This window comes from Chiloscyllium plagiosum, unplaced genomic scaffold, assembly GCF_037043375.1.
Source record: "Chiloscyllium plagiosum isolate Xiang-an unplaced genomic scaffold, Cpla_swu_hap1 HiC_scaffold_6, whole genome shotgun sequence".
In the NCBI taxonomy this organism is placed as follows: domain Eukaryota; kingdom Metazoa; phylum Chordata; class Chondrichthyes; order Orectolobiformes; family Hemiscylliidae; genus Chiloscyllium; species Chiloscyllium plagiosum.
In genome coordinates, this window is record NW_028270144.1 from 16,828,522 (window position 1) to 16,853,557 (window position 25,036).

At 47.3% G+C, this 25,036-nt stretch overlaps 1 protein-coding gene across 1 annotated transcript in view; it reads right to left on the minus strand.

The window, feature by feature from the left end:
• Window positions 1-24,082, minus strand: part of rasa3 (RAS p21 protein activator 3) — a 193,014-nt gene extending 168,932 nt beyond the window's left edge. The window contains exon 1 of the mRNA XM_043691244.2: window positions 23,970-24,082. Within this exon, the coding sequence (XP_043547179.1) occupies window positions 23,970-24,024 (55 nt within the window). The 5' untranslated portion in view covers window positions 24,025-24,082. The remainder of the gene's footprint in view (window positions 1-23,969) is intronic.
• Between the last annotated feature and the right edge of the window lie 954 nt (window positions 24,083-25,036).

Consider the following 25,036-nt stretch of genomic DNA (forward strand, 5'->3'; position numbering starts at 1 on the left):
TATTACAGAAGCACAGCATGGAAACAGACCCTTCGGTCCAACTCATCCATGCCAACCAGATATCCTAACCTACTCTAATCCCATTTACAGTTACACAAGTTGAATTTTGTCCCACCTCAAGTAATTTTCAAGTCAAAATAATTTGGAATGTTATGAAGAATATATTCATTGGAGAAATGCAGAACATTCAACTTGTTCTCAGCAAGCTCCCACAAGCAGCAATAGAATCAACAATTGTTGACAATGACGTTGTTTAAAGGATAAATATTGGTCAAAACTCGAAAAAGCACTCTCCTATCCTTCTTCTAACATTGATATAGGACCGTTACATTTACCTCAGAGAGCAGATGGAGTCTCTACTGAACACCTGATCTGACAGTGCAGTACTGCCTCAGTGTTGCAATGAAGCCTCAGCCTAGAGTTTATGCTCAAGGCTCTTGAAAGCAACTTGAACCCACAACCTTCTGATCCAAAGATGCGTACTCTACCTACTGAGCCCAGTTAAAACCAACTTTGAGGCTATAACTGTCAGAAACACTTCAGAGTTCTAGCATAACATTTGTTGATTGGCATCAAGCTGCATTAAGAATGGTCAGGTAATGAAGAGCTCCAAATTGTTTGCTTAAGAAATCGAAAGAAGCAGTCCCTGGGCAGAAACTTTCATATCTGGGGAGACTGCCAGATGCAAAATAAAAGGAAGATACACACAGATCATAAATAAATTCTTAGTTCTCCATATCAGTCTCCGTTCACCTCCATTCCTTTACAGGTGTATAAGGAAAAATTCAAAGATCATGAGCGTATCATTTACAAATCTGACACATGCACAGTGTAGGAGGTTAGGATTTATTATACCAGAAAGTCTACCCCAATTGATCTTGCAAAGGTAAAGTATCTCAAATATTTGAACAACAGGTTCAGCAAGCCACTTCATAATTCTACTCTGCAGTGCCCGTGAGTAACAATTTCCACTAACTGGATGCCGCCATTAGTCCAAATAATGTCTGCCAACTGCAAGTCTGAGTAAGGCTAGACATGAACTTCAGAGCCAAATGTCCGGCACAGCAGCTGTATCTCCTTGTCATTGGTTCATTAAACCTCCTTAATTGTTCATAAGAAACAGAGTATGGAGCATATTTAGCTGCAGCCAGCCATGGTTAGAAAACATCTACTGTTAGATGTATTCTGTGATTGGACAGCCCTTGCTGAACAATCCTGGGTGTGCTCACAGCTTCACTTAGAACCTATTTAAGATAATCAGCTGAGTTCGTAAGATGGCTCATGCTGAAACAACATATAGTTACATGAAGGGAGAAAACAGAAGGGGTACGTTTACGTTTCATACATTTTTTAAAAATTATCCAAGACCTTGGACAACCAACCGGACTTGATAGCCTTCTCCATGGAAAAGCCTCAGCAAATAGTAATCTATTCTCCTGTAGAACATATTTTCAAGGTCATTTGAAATTTAACATTCTCGTTCTTGTCCTAATGAGTACAAAACATAAAGCTTCAACAAAATGGCTCTCCTTACAACAACATTCACATTCTATAATAACAAGTGATTGTTCACATACAGAGTATTTGAATACCACAGAACAGCAGGGATAAGAAATTCCCCAAACAGTCTAAGTCCCTGTCAAACAGCAAGTGGATCTCCAGAATTGAACAGTCTAACGGCCTATCGAACAGCAAGTGGATCTCCAAGGTCGAACAGTCTAACGGCCTGTCAAACAGCAAGTGGATCTCCAGGGTCGAACAGTCTATCGGCCTGTCGAACAGCAAGTGGATCTCCAGGGTCGAACAGTCTATCGGCCTGTCGAACAGCAAGTGAATGTCCAGGGTCGAACAGTCTAACGGCCTGTCGAACAGCAAGTGGATCTCCAGGGTCGAACAGTCTATCAGCCTGTTGAACAGCAAGTGAATGTCCAGGGTCGAACAGTCTAACGGCCTGTCGAACAGCAAATGGATCTCCAGGGTCGAACAGTCTAACGAGCTGTCGAACAGCAAGTGGATCTCCAGGGTCGAACAGTCTAACAGCCTGTCGAACAGCAAGTAGATCTCCAGGATGTTAGCCTGAAATCTGAGTTTGCAGTGTGATGCTATTGTGTGCTCCGTGATTTGGTTGGGGTTTCCATGGTTTCAAAGATGGTGCCTGTACATCGGGTGCTCACATCGGCCATGCACTGCCTGTATTCCATTCATGGTTGGCATCATGATCCGGGGCAGTGTGAAGCCTGGTCACTGTGATAGTGGGAGTGGGGGGAGGGGGGACTCTTCACCCCATTTTAATTTCTGGATTAGGTGTGTGGAGTTGGGAGAAATCCCAGCTCTGCAAACTCAACTTTTAAAAATGGTCATTCGGCATTTCCATTTTCGATCCAGAGTCTGGATTTTTTTTTAAGAATTAGATTCCCTACAGCGTGGGAACAAGTTCACACCGACCCTCCGAAGAGTAACCCACCCAGATCAATTCCCCTATCCTATATGCACCTAACCTACTCATCCCCGAACACTATTTCCCATGACCAATTCAGCTAACCTGCACATCCTTGGAATGTGGGAGGAAACCCACACAGACACGGGGACAATGTGCAAACTCCACACAATCGCCCAAGGCGGGAATCAAACCCGGGTCCCTGGCGCTGTGAGGCAGCAGTGCTCACCACTGAGTCAGCTGTGCCACCCCAATTTGTATTGGAGCACCGGACTATCAGTGACAGTGACCCAGAAAAAACGGAGGAAACCTCTGGTTGCCACGGTGTGCTGGCAAATTATAATTTGAAAACTGAAAATTATAATTAAAGAAGTAAAAATTAAACATTCCTCCAGCCCTCACCTCCACACACTGCCCATGCTTTATCTATGCCACCTGGTATCCTTTATCCATCTCCCATGGTCTCTCAGACCCTCAATGCCAACACATCGCCTACTTCCACCCATCAGTTTTTCCCCTTTTCGCCTACTATCTAGTATTCCCAAGGCACACATGAGAAGAAATAAAGTTCACTTAATGTTCTATATTGCTGACTGTGGTCTAGCAAGAAAACACTCCCATTCATAAAAACACAGTTTGACAGATGTTGACAGTTCCAAGTATTTCACACACACTTTATATGAAATCTTCTCCAGAGGTAACAATCCCAGAAGACATTTGATGCTCTCAAATGATCCCCGAGTCCCACATGCCCAAGGTGGCCTGGGACTCCACCACAGAACACACCAGATGGCCTCCTTCTTTAGAGACCGCAATTTTCCTTTCCACGTGGTTAAAGATTCCCTCCAACGCATCTCGTCCACATCTCGCACCTCCGCCCTCAGACCCCACCCCTCCAACCGTAACAAGGACAGGACGCCCCTGGTGCTCACCTTCCACCCTACCAACCTTCACATAAACCAAATCATCCGCCGACATTTCCACCACCTCCAAACAGACCCCACCACCAGGAATATATTTCCCTCCCCAGCCTTTTCTGCCTTCCGCAAAGACCATTCCCTCCGTGACTACCTGGTCAGGTCCATGCCTCCCAATAACCCACCCTCCCATCCTGGAACCTTCCCCTGCCACCACAGGAATTGCAAAACCTGTGCCCACACCTCCTCCCTCACCTCCATCCAAAGTCCCAAAGGGGCCTTCACATCCATCAAAGTTTTACCTGCACATCCACCAATGTCATTTATTGTATCCGTTGCTCCTGATGCGGTCTCCTCTACATTGGGGAGACTGGGCGCCTCTTAGCAGAGCGCTTTAGGGAACATCTCTGGACCCTCACCAATCAACCACACCGCCCCGTCGCCCAACATTTCAACTCCCTCTCCCACTCTGCCGAGGACATGGGGGTCCTGGACCTCCTTCACTGCCGCTCCCTCACCACCCGATGCCTGGAGGAAAAACGCCTCATCTTCCGCCTCGGAATACTTCAACCCCAGGGCATCAATGTGGACTTCACCAGTTTCCTCATTTCCCCTTCCCCCACCTCACCCCAGTTCCAAACTTCCAGCTCAGCACTGTCCCCATGACTTGTCCTACCTGCCTATCTTCTTTTCCACCTATCCACTCCACCCTCCCCCCCCCGACCTATCACCTTCATCTCCTCCCCCACTCACCTATTGTACTCTATGCTACTTTCTCCCCACCTCCACCCTCCTCTCATTTACCTCTCCACCTTGCAGGCACTCTGCCTTTATTCCTGATGAAGGGCTTTTGCCCGAAACATCGATTTTCCTGCTCCTCAGATGCTGCCTGACCTGCTGTGCTTTTCCAGCACCACTCTAATCGAGAATCTGGTTTCCAGCATCTGCCGTCCTTGTTTTTACCACTATAATCAGAGGGTCACCTGATCTGTTCAAAAAGGGTACCCTGGCTATCAAAAAGATAACTTGCTGATCGCTTGGTAACCTCGATACTCCAGGTCCCAGAATCCTGGGCCTCCCAATTTGGGTGGAGGCATCTGGTCACTGAACCAGCCTGCTACCACGATGAAATGTGTATGTAAAAACCGCAGACTGCCTCCAAACCCACCCCCCCGCCTCCAAAAATGAGTCATTCCAGGACAGTGGCAGATCACTGATGTACTCTTAGAGTGCTGATTTTGTCTTTACCCTCTCTTTTCAGCTGCTCAGAAACATCCCTCAGCAACCACAGTGGTTCTGCATGTGGTTGCACCTTGATCGTTTCAGCATCCGCTGTGTTTCTGATTGTAGGCTGAGGTAGCTTCAAGGACAGAAACTCCAATGGCAAGCTCATGATGGAATGTCAGTGTTTGTAACCGCAACAAGTGCTTGTTCACAACAACCACTCTGTAGCTTCAATCAGCCTGATCTTCAGGAAGCATGAGTTGGTCATTGGGCTATTCGTAAAAGAATGAGCTGATCCAGAGGTTTACAGGTTGTCCAGAGCAGTGACCAGAATTTTGATGTTTGATATTTGGTTATGCTGTGGCCTCTGCTGGGTACGACATTCCAAGGTACCTCCTGGCCAGAGGCTTGAGTGCATATAGTCTATGGATTGCAGGCAGAGCAGTTTGCTTTGTTACTTATATATGTCCTCAGATTCAGGTAGCGCTGAGGCTGTACCAGGACCTCCAGTTTGGTGGTATTGCTCGAAGAGTGTTACACACTCAGGACTCCACCTGGGGATGTACTGCTCAGTGAAACCTCAAAGGCTGTTCTTCTTTACCGCCATTCCTTCACTGTGATCAGATCAAAAACCTGGAGCCCCCTCACTGTGGGTCAACTATCACCCCATGGACTGCAGGGATTCACTGGAATAGTTCATCACAATCTTCTCCACAGCGCTTAGGCGTAGGCAATAAATGCTGGTCTAGATAGCAACAACCACATCCCATGAATGAATTTTAAAATATCAAGCAGCTTAAGAAAGGTTATAATTACTACGCCAATCCAATTTTTGTGAATGCAATGTAAAAATGATTAAATCGTGTCATATTACGTACCAGAATGACTTCATCATCAGTAACCTCCCTGAACTGCGTGTATTTTGGAGAATGATTTTGTGTTTTCTAGTGCTTGCCAAATATAACCCAGCTCAAAGCACTATTTCCCCACCATTATGTTCCACAGGCGACTGAACTGTTTTCGAGGGTCATGTGCTCTGCACATTAAAAAGCAAGGCTCTTGCAGGCTCAGAGTAGAATGCATCAATAAGGGCAGTGTTCATTTCCCCTATCCCCCGACAGCACTCTGAGTTATCGCCAACACCACCACCAACCCCCCCCTCCCCACCCCCAGGGGACCAGCTCCCAATTAAATGCCGCATTCATGAGCAGAACAGCAACAGTCGCAGAAGAGGGAAAACAAAACTGCATTCAACTTCAATAAGGAGATTTAACAGCAAAGTGTCAGAGAGAGAGAGACAGAGAAAGGAAAAGGTCCTTTCTTTATCAAACGCAACCCTACAGGAAATGATGAACAATGAAAGGAATTTTAGTAAGATTCCAGATGTACCAAATCACCAATCCTGTAACAAGAACAGCAAACTAAAAAAGATCTCAAACTGCTACAGAATACATAGCAAAACACAAACAAAATGCTAATGAGTCTGGGATAATTAGGTGAAACCTTGGAATTACTTCTGCTGCTTTTTATGCTGCCAACAGCAGTTCAGTGTCCAAACTTCCCTCCCATTTCACAATACTTTGTTTTCCAGGGTGGTCCTTGAGCAAAGAAATGACAGCTCTACTTATAGAGCCCATACAGCTCCCTTACAAGGTCTTACTTTCCGAGCAAGATCTGTTAAGCTGCTGCAAAGCATCAACAGGAAACTCCAATGATGATGGAACTTAGCAGCAATAAACAAAACACGACAGTACAGGTTCCATATCAAAATCATATCTTGAGAATGAATCTGATGGAGAAACACAGGCATTCATGCCAAGATTTGGCACTTCACTGTCTGTCCAGGCATGGTGGCTCAGTGGTTAGCACTACTGTCTCACAGGACCAGGGACCCAGGTTTGATTCCTGCCTCAGTGACTGTCTGTGTGGAGTTTGCACATTCTCCCCGTGTCTGCGTGGGCTTCCTCCAGGTGCTCCGGGTTCCTCCCACAATCCAAAGATGTGCACGTTAGATGAATTGGCCATGTTAACTTGCCCCATAGTGTGAGGCGCATTAGTCAGGGGTAAATACAGGGTAGGGGAATGGGTCTGGGTGGGTTATTCTTCGAAGGGTCAGTGTGGACTTGTTGGGCCAAAGGAACTGTTTCCACACTATTGGGAATCTAATCTAATCCCTTAATTATCCCAGGCCAGGTCATCTTGAAGTACTGCAGTCCCAGTACTGAAGTTGCTCCAACAATGTTGTAGGAGTTTAATACAACTTTGCTCAGCCCTTTCTCAGAACAAAAAAAATACAAATACCTGGAAATCTGAAGTAAAGACAGAAATTGCTGGAGAAACTCAGTGGATCTGGCAACATCTGTTGAGAGACAGAATCATTGACACTGCTTTCTTTCAACAAATGCTGCTGGACCTGCTGAGTTTCTCTAACAATTCCTGTTTTTTCTTCTGGGAACAGTTAACCACAGGGATATGGGGCTGGAATGATATATATATATGTCCAAAATGATTCAGAAGAGCTTCCCTCAGGGGAACTACTGAATCTTTGGAGTATTAGTGACCATCTGATCGCTGTATCATCACTTCAAGTGAGATCAACTTTTTATTTCGAGAGTTTTAAAAACTGAGTTCAAATACTCAGACTGCCCTGGAGGATCTGAGTTCATTCATAGTCTCTGGGTAGAGGCTCAGTAACATCGACAAGACGTATTCACGCAGACACACCGGCTGAAGCTAGGAATGTCTTCAGTAATACGAAGCTGTCTTTAGTCTGAGATTAAGCAGTTACAGAAAGAGATCACTTCAGTCTGGATTTTTAATCTTGTAAGTTCCCAGGCAACAGACAGGCAAATACATGTTATTAATAGGCAGGGGGAATGGCTATTTGTTCACACCCAAATCAGCTCACAAACCTCACAGCACACAGACCAGCTCACCATTCTGCCTTCAAAGTTGCCAGTGCCCCAGATGAGACAACCTCTATAACCGGCATTTTCTAAACCAGTACAGGGTGGAATCCAGTCCACTCCACCAAGACAGCAAGGGATGCAGCAGCCAGGACCCACTGCACTCACAGTGGTCCTAACAAGAAAACACTGTTTTACACAGACTGGACTAGAATCAGACCCATTATGCAAAATTTGAGATACAGCCCGAATCCAGAGGCTGAAGTTCAGGAATACATCCTGGGCAGTATTGAGAAAAGGCAGTAATGTTGGAAACTCAGTACCAAAGGAGTGCTGCACTGTTGAAGGGTCAGTACTGAAGGGGTGCTGCACTGTTGCAGGGTCAGTACCAAAGGAGTGCTGCACTGTTGCAGGGTCAGTACTGAAGGAGTGCTCTACTGTTGCAGGGTTAGTACCGAAGGAGTGCTGCACTGTTGCAGGGTCAGTACTGAAGGAGTGCTGTACTGTTGCAGGGTTAGTAACGAAGGGGTGCTGCACTGTTGCAGGGTCAGTACCAAAGGAGTGCTGCACTTTGCAGGGTAACTAGATTAGATTAGATTAGATTAGATTAGATTAGATTAGATTAGATTAGATTACTTACAGTGTGGAAACAGGCCCTTCGGCTCAACAAATCCACACCGACCTGCCGAAGCGCAACTGACCCATTCCCCTACATTTACCCCTTCACCTAACACTATGGGCAATTTAGCATGGCCAATTCACCTGACCTGCACATCTTTGGACTGTGGGAGGAAACCGGAGCACCCGGAGGAAACCCACGCAGACACGGGGAGAATGTGCAAACTCCACACAGTCAGTCACCTGAGTCAGGAATTGAACCTGGGTCTCTGGTGCTGTGAGGCAGCAGTGCTAACCACTGTGCCACCGTGCCGCCCTACTGAAGAGGTGCTGCACTGTTGCAGGGTCAGTACCAAAGGAATGCTGGACTGTTGCAGGGTCAGAACCGAAGGAGTGCTGACTGTTGCAGAGTCAGGACTGAAGTAGTGCTGCACTGTTGCAGGGTCAGTACTAAAGGAGTGCTGCACTGTTGCAGGGTCAGATCTGAAGGAGTGCTGCACGGTTGCAGGGTCAGTACTGAAGGAGTGCTGCACTGTTGCAGGGTCAGTACTGAAGGAGTGCTGCACTGTTGCAGGGTCAGTACTAAAGGAGTGCTGCACTGTTGCAGGGTCAGTATCAAAGGAGTGCTGCACTGTTGCAGGGTCAGATCTGAAGGAGTGCTGCACAGTTGCAGGGTCAATACTGAAGGAGTGCTGTACTGTTGCAGGGTCAGTATCAAAGGAGTGCTGCACGGTTGCAGGGTCAGTACTGAGGGAGTGCTGCACTGTCACTGGGTCACTACTGAGGGAGTAAGGAAGTCCTATACTGTCTGAAGCCGAGTACTGACGGCAGCCTACACTGTTGAATGTTCAGTATTAGGGGAAGGCTGCGCTATCAGAGAGTCAGTACTGGCAATGTAATGCACTGCTGAAGACTGAGGGAGTGGTAGTTTGTTAGGGGATGAGTACTCAGGCATCTCTACACTGGGAGGGTCAGTGCTGAAGCAGCAGTACATTGTCAAAGGGTCAGTGCTGAGGGAGTGCTGCACGATCAAAGGGTCAGTACTGAGGGAGTGCTGCGCTGTCAGAGGGCCAGTACTGAGGAAGTGCTGCACTGTCAGAGAGTCAGTACTGAGGGAGTGCTGCACTGTCAGAGGGTCAGTACTGAGGGAGTGCTGCACTGTCAGAGGGTCAGTACTGAGGGAGTGCTGCATTGTCAGAGGGTCAGTACTGAGGGGGTGCTGCATTGTCAGAGGGTCAGTACTGAGGGAGTGCTGCATTGTCAGAGGGTCAGTACTGAGGGAGTGATGCATAGTCAGAGGGTCAGTACTGAGGGAGTGCTGCACTGCCCAAGAGTCAGTATTGAGGGAGTGCTGAACTGTCCAAGGGTCAGTACTGAGGGAGGTGCTGCATTGTCAGAGGGTCGGTACTGAGGGATTGCTGCATTGTCATAGCATCAGTACTGAGGAGCGCTGCACTCTCAGAGGGACAGTACTGAAGGAGTGCTGCACTGTCCAAAGGTCAGCACTGAGGGAGTGCTGCATTGTCAGAGGGTCAGTACTGAGGGAGTGCTGCATTGTCATAGCATCAGTACTGAGCGCGTGCTGCACTTCAGAAGGTCAGTACTGAGGGAGTGCTGCATTGTCAGAGGGTCAGTACTGAGGGAGTGCTGCATTGTCAGAGGGTCAGTACTGAGGGAGTGCTGCATTGTCAGAGGGTCAGTACTGAGGGAGTGCTGCACTGTCAGAGGGTCAGTACTGAGGGAGTGCTGCATTGTCAGAGGGTCAGTACTGAGGGAGTGCTGCACTGTCAGAGGGTCAGTACTGAGGGCATGCTGCATTGTCAGAGAGTCAGTACTGAGGGAGTGCTGCGTTGTAATAGCGTCAGTACAGAGGGAGCGCTGCACTGTCAGAGGGACAGTACTGAGGGAGTGCTGCACTGTCCAAGGGTCAGTACTGAGGGAGGTGCTGCATTGTCAGAGGGTCGGTACTGAGGGAGTGCTGCATTGTCATAGCATCAGTACTGAGGGAGCGCTGCACTGTCAGAGGGTCAGTACTGAGGGAGTGCTGCACTGTCAGAGGGTCAGTACTGAGGGAGTGCTGCACTGTCAGAGGGTCAGTACTGAGGGAGTGCTGCATTGTCATAGCATCAGTACTGAGGAAGTGCTGCACTGTCAGAGAGTCAGTACTGAGGGAGTGCTGCACTGTCAGAGGGTCAGTAGTGAGGGAGTGCTGCACTGTCAGAGGGTCAGTACTGAGGGAGTGCTGCATTGTCAGAGGGTCAGTACTGAGGGGGTGCTGCACTGTCAGAGGGTCAGTACTGAGGGAGTGCTGCATTGTCAGAGGGTCAGTACTGAGGGAGTGCTGCAATGTCAGAGGGTCAGTACTGAGGGAGTACTGCACTATCAGAGGGTGAGAACTGAGAGAGTGCTGCATTGTCATAGCATCAATACTGAGGGAGTGCTGCACTGTCAGAGGGTCAGTACTGAGGGAGTGCTGCACTGTCAGAGGGTCAGTACTGAGGGAGTGCTGCATTGTCAGAGGGTCAGTACTGAGGGAGTGCTGCATTGTCAGAGGGTCAATACTGAGGGAGTGCTGCACTGTCAGAGGGCCAGTACTGAGGGAGTGATGCACTATCAGGGGGTGAGAACTGAGAGAGTGCTGCACTGTCAGAGGGTCAGTACTGAGGGAGTGCTACACTGTCAGAGGGTTAGTACTGAGGGAGTGCTGCAGTGTCAGAGGGTCAGTACTGAGGGAGTGCTGCACTGTCAGATGGTCAGTTCTGAGGGAGTGCTGCATTGTTGTTAGTTTAGGTCCCCAAGGCCTAACAGTCTTCGTTCCGAGGTACAAGAGAAGGTAGTCATGGAGATAATGGATGCATTGTTGTCATCATTCAGAATTCTGTAGATTCAGGAACAGTCCTGGCAGATTAGAAAATGGTAAATGTAACCCCCACTGTTTATAAAGGAGTGAGGCAAAATACTGGCAATTAAGACAAGTTAGCCTATCATCAAAAGTAAGTAAAATGCTCTAAAGGATGTGATAACAGCACACTTCGAAAATATCAATGGGATTGCAAATAATCAAAATGGATTAATGGAACAAGTGTTGTGCCTGACGAACGCACTGGAGTGTTTGTTTTTAAGGCAAAAGTGTAGAATAGATGAGGGAGAACCAGTGGATGTGGTTTATTCAGATTTTCAGCAATCTTTTGATACCGTCCCACACTGGAGGCTACTGTGCAAAATCAGCACAAATGGGATCGGGGCTAATAAACTCAGAATGATCGAGAATTGGTTACCAAACAAGACACAGAATGGATAAACATTCCCTTATGCCCTTTCAGGGAGGAAAGTTTTGGACTCCAAACCCACAACAACATGTGGTTGATTCTTAACTGCCTCTGGGCAATTAGGGATGGGTAATAAATGCCAATCTGACCAGCGACACCTACAAAATTCAAATTTTAAACAAAGGAAGTCATCTTCAAAGTGAAAGGCAGTGACAAGGCAGCTAGCACAAGGATCATTTTTTGGGCCGCAACTGTTCACAATATTTAGCAACAGCTTGGATAAGGCAATCAGGTATATTTCCAAATTTGCTGATGTCATAAAACTAAACAAAACGGCTCTCTCCGGCCTCTCAGGTCGACATAAAAGGATCTTACTTCACTAATTGGAAGAGAAGCAGGTAGTTTTCCCCATCAGCGTGGGCACTATTTACACCTTAAACCATCTGAATAAAATACACAATTTTTTCATTATTTCATTGCTTATGATGAGACGTCATTTGCAGAAACTGGCTGCTTTCTTGGTGTATAGAAGAAAGGCAGAAAGAACAAAATTGGTTTTAAAACCTTTTGAGAAGTCCTGAGGTGTACAAGGTGCTATTTTGGATGAGACATTAAAGCCAAAGCAATATGTCCTCTCAAGTAGATATTAGTCTCTGACATTATTTCAAAGAAGAACCAGAGAGAACACCTCTTGTCCTGGCCAATACTTAGCCCTTAACTAACCCCAACAAAATAGATTACCTGATCATTTATGCACCTTGGAGATTCAACATACACATAAAGGAAGGTACTCATCAGATAAATGTAAATGATCCAGTGTAGAGCAATACTTTTATTACCATACCAATTTAAAATTTCTCATCCATGCTTTTCTTAATTATTCATTCGTGGGATGAGGGTATCACTGGCTAGTCAGCATTTATTACCCACCCCTCATTGTCCAGAAGGCAGTTAATCTCATTGCTGTGGGTCTGAAGTCACATTTAGGCCAGACCAAGGAAGGATGGCAGCTTCCTTCCCTATAGGGGATTAGTGAACCAAATGGGTTGCCTTTTCTAACAATTGGCAATGGATCCATGCTCATCATTAGACCCTTAATTCCAGGGAATTAAGGCTCCAGGGAAGCTCCATGGAGAGCTTTAAATTGTTAAAGGTGCTGTGTATCATCTACAGGACACAAGTCAAGAGTGTGTTGGAGTACTCCTCACTTGCCTGATGGGTGCAACTCCAACAATCCTCAAGAAGCTTGACACCATCCAGGACATCCTCTGCCATCTGCCATGGTGGGATTCGAACCCAGGTCCCCAGAACATTGCCTGGGTCTCTGGACTAACAGTCCAGCAACAACACCACTCGGCCATTGCAGCCCCTCCTTTACAATCCTTCCAGGGCTTGTACCCAATTTCTGTAACCTCCACTGTCACGTACAACCCTCATAAATCCCGGTGATCCTCAAATTCTTATCTCTTCAGTGTCATTGACTGTAATCATTTCATCACCAGTAGCCATGCCTTTAGCTGTCTTGGACCTAACCACTGAAAGTTCCACCTCAAACATTCCTGCATCACCCTTTAAGATGAAGCTTAAAACCTACTTCTTTGACCAAATCTTTGGCCACCTGTCTTAATATTCCTTTATGTCACTCTGTGCCAATTTTCATTTGACAATGGCTCCAGGGAAGCTCCATGGAGAGCTTTAAATTGTTAAAGGTGCTGGGTATCATCTACAGGACACAAGTCAAGAGTGTGTTGGAGTTCTCCCCACTTGCCTGATGGGTGCAACTCCAATAATCCTCAAGAAGCTTGACACCATCCAGACTAAACCAGCCTACCCCCTCCACTCCCTCCAGTAGCAGCAGTGTACACCATCTAAAGATGCACTGTTGAAATTCACCAAGGCTCCTTGAACAACACCATCCAAACCCTTGACCATTATCAATGAGAAGGACAAGGGCAAATACCACTCACAAGATCTCTTCAGAGTCGTTCACTATCTTGACTTGGAAATATATTAGGTGAAATTGAGGACTGCAGATGCTGGAGAGTCAGAGTCGAAAAGTATGGTGCTGGAAAAGCTCAGCAGGTCAGGCAGCATCCGAGGAGCAAGAGAATCGACATTTCGAGCATAAGCCATTACTGATGAAGAGCTTATGCCCGAAACATCGACTCTCCAGCTCCTTGGTTGCTGCCTGACTTGCTGTGCTTTTCCAGCGCCATACTTGTCGACTTGCATATGTATCGCCATTGCTTCAGTGCTGCTGGGTCAAAATCCTGGAACTCTCTACCTAAAAGCATTGTGGGTCTATCCACATGAAAGGGATCGTTGCATCACCATCACCTTCTACAGGCAAGTAGAGATGGGCAATAAATACTAGCCCAGCCAGTGACGCCCACATCCCATGAGTAAATTTAAAAAGTACAGGTTGCGCCTGTTGTCATACACTGCTTTAGGAAGCCTCAGTGCTGTACATTTCACTCCCACTGCAGCTGTTCCAAGTAAGTCAACAACAATTCGTAACAAAGTCACTACTTCACAGTTATGAAGCTTTTAACAGTAATTTTCACCCTTAAAAAGACTCATAATTATTCAAAATATTTATGCAACTTTGAGAAAACAATCATGAATAGGTGTTCACTGAGAGCAGATCTTGACGAGGTGAGCAGTAAATCTGAATCAGCCAACTTATTCAACTTCAGTGATCTCTCCTTCTCCCAGTTCAATTACATCTCATAAATATTGCATGTTTCATTATGACTACCTTTAAGAAAATTACCAGTTATGTCAGGTTTTTCAAACTGATTTACTTCACCACAAAAGGTTTCCTTTCAAGTTGGTATCACTAGCTGGAGATTTGCCTGACAGACCCCATTGTTATTCAGGACTCAAATTGAATCTTACGGCTCAGCATTGTTAAAACCAGTCTCATGTGTTACGGGAGAAAGAGAAATCACAATGAATCCAAAACTCATAAACGTTGAGTGGTAATGAGCAACAATCTTTAGAAAGAAAGTATTTGCATTTCAAGAGCGCCTTTCATTACCTCGGGATATTCCAAAGTGCCTCTCAGCCAACAACTTGACATGTAACCATTGTTGTCGGAAATATGAAAACCATTTTATGCAAAGTAAGCTCCCACATACAGTAATATGGTAATGACTGAGATCATTTGTTTTAGTGATATTGATTGATGAACAAACATTGGCCCAGGAACCCAGCATGAACTTCCATGCTTTTCATTAAGATCTTATCATCAACCTTGTCCATCAATTTGAGAGGGCAGATGAGCACTCACATTTCATCAGAAATACTGTACTGTCCAAAGTCAACAATCACACACCAGATTATAGTCCAACAGGTTTAATTGGAAGCACTAGCTTTCGGAGTGCCTGATAAAGGAGCAGTGCTCCAAAAGCTAGTGCTTCCAATTAAACCTATTGGACTATAACCTAGTGTTGTGTGATTTTTAACTTTGTACACCTCAATCCCAACACTGACATCTCCAAATCATGACTGTCAAAAGTACACCTCTCCCTCAGTGTTCCACTATGAGAATCAAAGGAGATTACATGGTTGAGATGTGATCACACAAACCCCTGAGCCAAAGGCAAGAATGCTATCCACTATCTGACAACAAATTCATTGCTGTATATTGGTCTACAATAACCTTCAGTAATTATACATTTCACAATGCTCTCCAGAACACAATCCAGCTGTGGAAAGACACAACAATGCATCGTATAACTGGATGCGGCTCAACTCAACACTGAATGAAATATATCACTTGTCTGAAACCTCCATCAAGCCAGGCAGGATTATAAGTCTTGGAGAAGAGGAGGTCATGGTCATTTTTGAAATAGAGTGAATCAAACACAAGCATTGAGAGATAATTTCACAAGGACAGATCAAACGTTTTGGTTCACATTTGATGTTCACCACGCATGGCAGCTGTTCAAAGAAGTCCAGGAAAGGTGACTAGCGAAAACAAGGGTCAAGATAAAAGAATGAGATTGCTGGACTGAATGGTATCTTCTTACATCTGAAGCTATTGCTACTCGTGCATAATGATAGGTCAAACCATAAAAAGAAATTCAAGGCATCACTGCTTGATGTCACAATTAGATGAAGAGTCCCAATATTCATGCAACATCCTGTTGGACAATATTTAAATCTGATAAGTTGACATTCTAAGCAAGACAAAGACCTTCCTCAGTTACTTAATAAGATGTCTAGCTTTATTCTTTAGATTAGATTACTTACAATGTGGAAACAGGCCCTTCGGCCCCACAAGTCCACACCGACCCTCCGAAGAGCAACCAACCCAGACCCATTCCCCTACACCTAACACTACAGGCAATTTAGCATGGCCAATTCACCTGACCGGCACATCTGTGGACTGTGGGAGGAAACCCACGCAGACACGGGGAGAATGTACAAACTCCACGCAGACAGTTGCCCGAGGCAGGAATTGAACCCAGGTCTCTGGCACAGTGAGGCAGCAGTGCTGATCACTGTGCCACCGTTAATCCTTCAATTCATAAGCAGTTGCCTCTTCAATTCCCCACCCTCGTTCAACAAGATTTTGTCTTTTCCCTCCTTTTCTGCAAAATCTAAGAATCAAGTCATTATCCATTTGGGTTGGACTGCACAGAATAAGCCACAGAACTGCCAACTGCTGAGTTATTCTCATTCTCCCTCAACAGCAGACATCCACAAAGCATTTGTCACAAATCTGATATCAACTGCTTTCTCACACACTATTATGTAGTAGACAATTAAACATCCCTTTTCTAGCAAGAATTGTTTTAGACACTGTGGGGACGATGATAAAGAAAATACTTGGAGTTTCCAAAGAGGCAGGACATGGCAGGATTTACGAGATCGACTTACAACGCAGAGCCAAAAAAAATCTACACAAATGCCCAGAAGATTGGAGTCCAGCCAAAAGCTCCTCTGGAATAATGCACACATCAACATCCATGTGAAGACAGAGCAATTGTTCTCAATACCAGAAGGGTTACTAAGCCGGAGATGCAGATTTTAGTAATCTGTGACAATAAACAGGGGTCAGATTTAGAAATGCACTGTACGCTTTATGGTGGATTGTGTTCTGAAATGTGCTGTCTCAAAAGGTGAAGCTGCAGACTCAATATCTCAAAAGGAGTTGGAAAAAGCAAACATTTTTGGAACTAATGGGAAGCAGCAGGAATGGAATAGCAACTAGTAACTAATGAAGAGGAAGACAGGTTAACGAATGCTTGAAAATGCAGCAAAATTAGAGATAATAAATTTCTGAATCCCATTCCCGACAGGATTATAGAGATAGGAGGATAAAAGGCATTGAAATGTGCACTCAGTCATGATCAAATTGAATAGTGGGGTAGGTTCAAAGGAAGGCATCTGGATGGGTAGCTGAATAGGAAGGGTTTAGAGGGATATGGGCCAAGAGCTGGCAAATGGAACTAGATTACGTTAGGATATCTGGTCAGCATGGACGAGTAGGACCAAAGGGTCTGTTTCAGTGCTGTACATCTCTATGACTCTATGTCTAATAGTCCACTCCTATGTCTCTATGCTCCTAAAGCAAGCAGCCCAGATTTGTTCTCCTTTTAAAGAATGTTGCATGGTACTCCAATGTGATACTAAATGGGCACTGCACTGCCAGACGTGTGGCACTGAGGTGGCACCACAATGTCAGAGGTGTCAGCTTTCAGATGGGACATTGTATCAAGTCGAGAGTGTGGTGCTGGAAAAGCACAGCAGGTCAGGCAGCACCCGAGGAGCAGGAGAATCACCGTTTCGGGCAAAAGCCCTTCATCAGGAATTTGGCCAGAAATGTCGATTCTCCTGCTTCTCGGATGCTGCCTGACCTGCTGTGCTTTTCCAGCACCACACTCTCGACTCTAATCTACAGCATCTGCAGTCCTCACTTTTGCTATTATGTCAAGTCCCCATCTGCCCTCTCAGGAGAAAGCAGAAGATCCTATGGCCGCTTTTCCAAAACTAGCTGAAGAATTGCCCCAGTCTCCAGGCCAATCTTTATCACTCAATCAGCTGTACATATACTAATACTATTAACTCCTCACTGTTTGTGGGATCTTGCTGTGCACACATTGGCTGCCATGTTTCCTGTATTAGCATGCTTTTGGACGTTTTGAGGTGGCAGTATAATATGTTGGTTTTGTTTGCTACTCATTTCTCTGTACAAGGAGCGCAGGATATTTTGACATCTGGCGATTTCTAGTCAACATCTGCGGGTTTTGGTTTGCAGCAATCTCAAGGAAACACATCGGTTTTATTCTTGCTCAGGACTCAAGAATCAAAAGCTCAAACAAACGAGTGAGCCTGACAATTAACATCATTCCAACAAGCCAGTGTGTACAAACAATTCCCAATGTGAGGGAACACATTTTCCTCAATATTTCAGGAAATGTTAAAAAAAAGGCGGAGTTGAAACTATCACCCGAAAATCATAAGGCAGCTGGAATGTAAAAACCCAGGAAATTCAATCGCCTCTGTTCCCGGGGAAACTGGAGGGGAAAATGGCATGGAGAGTGAGGGCAGGAATGGCGGGTGGTGAAAGAGAATAACATCTGTATCTAGAAGGAGGAGGACAACAAGAGAACAAATTTCCCAAACACAGCAAATCTCACACTACTAAACACATTCACCCAAGATGTGTGCATCTGTACATTTCATTATTGAATTAAAGAAATGGGAAATTAAAGATGCATTAAACAGTGTTTGTGCAGCTTTTTGAACCTAGTATTTCAAATAAACAGGGTGAGGCGGAATGGCAAAACTACCTATTTAAAAATGGTTGCTTCACCTTTTAATGTGGAAAATCCTTTGCAATATGTGTAGTGCTACGTAGTAATAAAACAACACTTGCTTTGAATAACAGCCTTTGAACTCTGGTGGAAGAGTATCGACGTGAAATGTTCACTCTGTTTCTGTCTCCACGGTTGCTGACAGACCTGTTGAGTATTTCCAACATCTGCAGTACCTGCATTTTGCTTTTCTGTTACTCTCTTATAGCATTTTGTTGCAGACGTTCTGCTATATTACAGTCTGAATAGCTGTAACTTGACAGTTAAAAATAATATGAACTCACAAATATTATTGCCATAAACACAAGTACTGTACATCAATAATCTCTACAATGAAAGAATAGATGGGGAGCTGATACTAAGTTAAGAGTTACATAAGATCATAAGTTATCATAAGGAATCTCATCTTCTGAACTTCAATACAGTGGCAGCCTGGAGTTTACAAAAGTGGATGTGGAAAGACTGAAGAGCAGAGACCAAAGAGAAAAGCAGAGAGGAGATTGAAGCTTTGCAATCCATTGCAATCTTTCCCCTATAAAGATCTCAGCATGTTTCATACAACCTTGCTCAGGAGATAGCAGACTATCCCCTCACTGTCCCAGTAACCCAACAGCCCGCGAGATTATACAGTACTTGTCATAATTCTAGCGCCAATGGCACATAACTGCAACAGGGACCGCAGCCTCAATGTAATGATGGTGAAACTGCAATTCCATGGCTTGTTAGCAGTCACCTGCTACAAATGTAACTGATACTGTAAATAATCAAGCCAAAAATACAGTTTTCAAAGATTATTCTCTGGTTGGCCTGATCTTCCATGCTGGAGGTGAATTTCTCATGCAGCTCCCTAAGATCTGACACCTCCTCCCAAAGGGCCTTGGGGGGAGTGGGTTAGAGAGTGGTTAAAGCCTGCACAGATTGAATGAGGTTTATTGTCACACGAGTACAGCATAAAGTTTACAAGTCACCACTTATTGAGTCACCTTAGGTACAAAGGTACATGGGTACAAATTCTTGGTACAAAGCAGAAAAATAAAGAAAACAGAGTGAAAAGTTAAACAAAAAAATGATCCTCCCAGACAGTTCTGGAGGCCTGCTGGGTGACTCAGAGCAGTGATTTTGGACAAGCTGAGGTTAACTGCAGCTGTGCACTCAGTTCCCCGGGAACACACGTACAATGACAGACACAATAAAACACAACCCAGAAAGGCACAGTCATTCAAGCTCACAGAATGCATGCTCAAACCACTGAAAATATACACTTTCCAAATAGTTCCCTGCGGCCGCTTTAAAAAGCTTCTTTCAAACAGCAACTCCTATTGTTCACCAGTGAGTCGGGATTCCCCGTTAACACTGTACAGAAACACACAGAGGTCTCTGCTCTCCCTGTGATGCACACATGCTGCAACAACACGCATCAACACGGCAACTGAGAGGGGAGGGGGTTTAGAAAGAGGGGTAGCTGGAGGGGGGGATGTTGGTGAGAGAAGAGAGTAGTGGTAAGGAAGGGGAAAGTTGGACAGTAAGAGAGACGTATGGCCAAAGACTTGAGCGGGAGGGAGAAGGAGAGAAGACAGGGGATGGGGCAGGGGAGAGGTAGGAGGGAAGGGAGGAGGGGTGAGGAGGCAGGGAGTGGGGTAATAAGGGGGAGGGAGTGGGGGAGAGGCGAAGGGAATGGAGGGCATTGGGATCAGGAGGAGGGAGGGGAGTTAGGGGAGGTGGTGTGAGGGCAGTGGGGGAGGGGAAGGGGAGGAGAGGATGGGGATGAGAGGATGGGGACAGCGCAGAGGATTGAAAAGGGTGAATAGGTCAGTGGGGTAGAGGAGGGAGGGAAGAGGAAGAGGACGGAAATGAGGAGAGGGAACAGTGGAGGAAGAGGCCAGCAAGGAGAGAAGGGAGAAGGCAAGAGGGTTAAGAGGACTGGGGATGGAAGGAGAGAGCTGGTGGAAGGGGAGAGAAGGACAGAGGAGAAGGGGGGGGGAAAGAAATGGCAGGAAGGGGATGGAGGAAAAGGAGAAGATGATGTGGGGAAGGAAAAAGCAGGGAAGGAGATGGGAGAGTGAAGAAGAAGGTGGAGTGGAATGGGTAGGGAAGGGAAATGGGAGCAGAGAAGGAGGGAACGCTTGAGTGAAAAGGATGAAAGGGAAAGGGGAGGAAAGGGAATGATGAGGGGAAGGGAAGTGGGAAAGAAAGGGAGAGGGAAGTGAAGGGTGAGACTGAAGAGGGGAGTAAAGTGGGCATAACAGGTGAGGGGAGCTGAGCAAGAGGGAGCAAGATATGGGGGAGTGAGATAGTGGGTAGGACAGGGGATGGGAGAGAGGACAGGAAAGGGGAGAGATGGAGGGGAGGGAAGGGGAGCGGGGTGGGGGAATAAAGGGAATAGGGAGGGAGAGGCAAGGAAATGAGAGAGGGCAAGGGTTAGACATAAGCTAAATGGTAAAGAGAGAGGGAAAGGGAGGGGGACGAACAGGGTGGGAGGGGAGACAGGAATGGGGAAGGAGATGAGGCAGGAAATGGGAGGGAGTGGGAGGGGAGTGGGTAAGGGTAAAAGGAGGGAGGGGAGAGGAGGGGTTAAGGGAAGTGATATTGGAGGAATAAGAGGAAGAGGGAGAGGAAGGGGAGGAGGGTGGAAGGGAGGGGAGGGAAAGAGGTGTGGTTGAGGGTAAGGGGAGAATGGGATAAAGGGAAGAGGACGGGAAGGGGTGTGAGAAGGGGGAAGGTGGGAGGGGGAGTGAAAAGGAGGGGGAAATATGTTGGTTAGGAAAGCGGGAAAGGGACTAGGGAAAGAGGGTGTGTGGAAGGGGAGGAAGGGAAGGAGTGAAGTAATGGGAGGCATGGGGAGGAAAGGGAAGGGAAATGATGATGGGAGGGGAGGTGCTGAAGGAACAGGCATGGAGGGGCATGGGAAGGTGGGGGCAGGAGTTGACTGGATGAGAGAGGCAGGGCAGAGCTGCAGTGGATGGGAGAGGTGAGGTTAGAGGTGGAGTGGATAGGAGAGGTGAGGTTAGAGGTGGAGTGGATGGGAGAGGTGAGGTTAGAGATGGAGAGGATGGGAGAGGTGAGGTTAGAGATAGAGTGGATGGGAGAGGTGAGGTTAGAGATGGAGTGGATGGGAGAGGTGAGGTTAGAGATGGAGTGGATAGGAGAGGTGAGGTTAGAGATGGAGTGGATAGGAGAGGTGAGGTTAGAGATGGAGAGGATGGTAGATGTGAGATTAGAGATGGAGTGGATAGGACAGGTACGGTTAGAGATGGAGTGGATGGGAGAGGTGAGGTTAGAGATGGAGTGGATGGGAGAGGTGGGGTTAGAGATGGAGTGGATAGGAGAGGTGCGGTTAGAGATGGAGTGGATGGGAGAGGTGAGGTTAGAGATGGAGTGGATAGGAGAGATGGGGTTAGAGATGGAGTGGATGGGAGAGGTGAGATTAGAGATGGAGTGAATAGGAGAGGTGGGGTTAGAGATGGAGTGGATGGGAGAGGTGAAATTAGAGATGGAGTGAATAGGAGAGGTGCAGTTAGAGATGGAGTGGATGGGAGAGGTGAGGTTAAAGATGGAGTGGATGGGAGAGGTGAGGTTAGAGATGGAGTGGATAGAAGAGGGAGGGTAGAGCTGGAGTGGATGGGAGAGGGAGGGCAGAGATGGAGTGGATGCGAGAGATGGGGTTAGAGATGGAGTGGATGGGAGAGATGGGGTTAGAGATGGAGTGGATACGAGAGGTGGGGTTAGAGATGGAGTGGATGGGAGAGATGGGGTTAGAGATGGAGTGGATAGGAGAGGTGGGGTTAGAGATGGAGTGGATGGGAGAGATGGGGTTAGAGATGGAGTGGATAGGTGGCGTTAGAGATGGAGTGGATGGGAGAGGGAGGGCAGAGATGGAGTGGATGGGAGAGGGAGGGCGGAGATGGAGTGGATAGGAGAGGTGGGGTTAGAGATGGAGTGGATGGGAGAGGTGAGGTTAGAGATGGAGTGGATGGGAGAGGTAAGGTTAGAGAAGGAGTGGATGGGAGAGGGAGGGCAGAGATGGAGTGGATAGGAGACGTGGGGTTAGAGATGGAATGGATGGGAGAGGTGGGGTTAGAGATGGAGTGGATAGGCAAGGGAGGGCAGAGGTGGGCAAGAGTGAGTTGGAGGCAAATACTGAATGTGTTTTTTGGGGATCCGTGAGGTCAAGGGGTTTGAAGGTGGAAGGAGGCTGGGATCAAAGTAAGAAGAGTGCAGTTCTGAAGATGGGTCACTGAACCCGAAACATTCACAGGTGCTGCCAGAAATGCTGAGACATCCAACAATTTCTGTTTTTGTTTAAGAATTGGGGAGTTTGTGGAGATGGGGTAGACTAATGAGATAGGAGGAGGGAAAGCATGAGAGGGAAGGTGGAATTATCAGAGGGCAGAACAGGAAGGGGTGTACAGGAGAATGAAGGTGAGATGTAGATGGGTGGAGAATGAGATATTTAGGAGAACGAGATGGGATTGGCTATAGGAAGGGGAGGAATATTGGGTAGATGGTGGGAATGGGAGATGGTGGGAGGGCAGAAATGGGATGAACAAAGTCATTGGAGGGGGAGGGGAAGAGAAAGGGGAAATGGGTGGGGTGAAGGCTGAACCGGAGGAAAATGGAAGAGGGATAGGCATGAGGGAATGGAGAGCGGTAAAAGATGGAGATCTTGAGGATTTGGAAGAAAGAGAATGAGAAGGGAGAAGAGGAAACAGATGGAGGTAAGATGAGGAGAAAGGTTGGGGCATGATGACGAGGGAGTGATGGAGAAGGGGCAGGTGGGAATAGTGAGGATGGGAGGAGGGGAGATGGGAATGAGTAGCAGAGGAGATGGAGAGGGGCAGTTGGGTATGGAAAGGAGTGGGATTTGGGAATGGGGAGGAAGGGAAGTTGGGATGGGAGAGGGGAATGGGGAATGGGGAGAGAGAATTGGGGTAGGAGGGGAAGAAGAGGAGAAAAGGAAGAAGAGGGTGAAGACGGGAGATGGGAGGGCTAGGAGACAAGGATGAGGGAAGGTGAGATGAGGGAGTACATGATCCAGGGAAATGTGAAGAGTGGGAAATTGAGATGGGGAGTGAGAGGGATGGGGAAGATGAAGGAGGGAATGACATGGAATGGGTATGGTGATGGGAAAATTGAGGAGTGGGTGGTGGGGAGAGAAGAGATAGACAATGGAAATGGGGAATTGGGTATGTCAAGGAACATATGAAGGGAAAAATGATAGCAATTTACACGAGAGATCAAAGGGTGTATGTACAGGAGAAGGCGTATATGGGGCATACTGATGCATACAGAAAGGATGGGCACTGGGCACAGTGCCAATTGTCAGGTAGTGGGTATGTGATGCAGCGAGATGTGTATTTGAAGAACACTGAGTCTGGGGCTGGCTTCCTGGGAGGGAGGACACATAGGACAGACTGGGTGAATCAGAAGGTGGGCACAGGACAGGAGCTGAAGGATGTGAGGGGTTGAGAAGGGGTGGGTGACAGGAGGAATGAAAAGATGGTGAAGGAAGGGATTGGAGGAGGATATGAGGGTGAGGGGTTTGCAAACTTGGGGAGGACTAGACAGCAGCACTGATGGGATGAGAGCTGGTGATGGTGAGGGAGGGCTGGTGACAGATGGAGATGGGATGCGGGTTATGAATGTTCTGGGGTGGGGGGACTGTGATTGAGGCGCAGGGTCAGATCTGCCTCCCCAGCTTCCAGGCGCTTCTCCTCCCGCAAGACAACGAGTGGGGATCGGGCCCCCGGCCACCTGCCCGCCCGCTTGCTTACCGATCTTGACTTTGACGCTCTGTAGGAGCCGCAGCCCCTCTTCCTCCAGCGCCATTCCCGCCGCCACCGCCACCGCCGCCGCCGGAGCGAGACGCCGACCATCCGCCTCACAACATCCACAAGCCCAGCCGCACTCTCACCGCCCATTGGCCCTGAGCCCGCACCGCCACACTCCCATTGGAGAACCGCCCAGAGCAGCGGCCGCGCCGATTGGACCAGCGCCCCGCGTTCCCCTACTGGCTGCGCGCGGGCGCCCTCCCGCATCCTGATTGGTGGAGCGCTGGAGGCCGGGCCTCCGCTCGCAACGGATTGGCCGAGAGCCGTGATATGGCACATGGCCCCTGTATTTAGCCGGCGGTTCGAGTCCCTGGGCCGGCACTGGAGGGAGGGACTGTCAGCAGTGTACAGGAAAGGCTGTGACGGGGGTAAAGCTACTGTTGTGTATAGGAGCGGGCTGGGGTAAGCGAGTGAGAGGCTTTTTTTTAGGGGGGGGGGGGGAAGAATGGGCTGTTGGTGTGGAGTGGGGGAACCTGCCAGGGGTGGGATGGAGCGGAGCTGGGCGCAGGTTTGAGAATCCTGTCCCGGGCTCTGCTGAACAGAGACTCGGGTTTGGAACACTGGAACAAAGGGTGGCTGGTTACAAAGTATCCCTCCCATTGTCTATACAATGTAACAATGAGACGATAATGTTGCAGAATGTAACCAGCGCAAAGCCGAGACTCCGATTCACAGCCGCTTGGTGTGTTTTACCTTCACTTCGTCCTCAGGGCTAATGAAGCTCTCTCTCTTCATTTCTGCTCCACAGTGTCCGGAGGCAGCATTGTACTTTCAGGAAAAAAAAGGGTACAATCAAAACAACTGGTAGAAATTGAGGTTTTACTCTGACTCATCTGTAACAGTTTCCTATTCTCAGAATTTGCGTTTGGTCAGTCTTGAGTCACGTAAATACTAAAACTCAGCACGCTGTGTGGAATCCAGCTACGCAATGTTGTGTAACAAATCTCATCCATCCCAAGGCCCTGGCAGAGCGCAGAGGAGATTTACCATGATAGACAATAGACAACAGA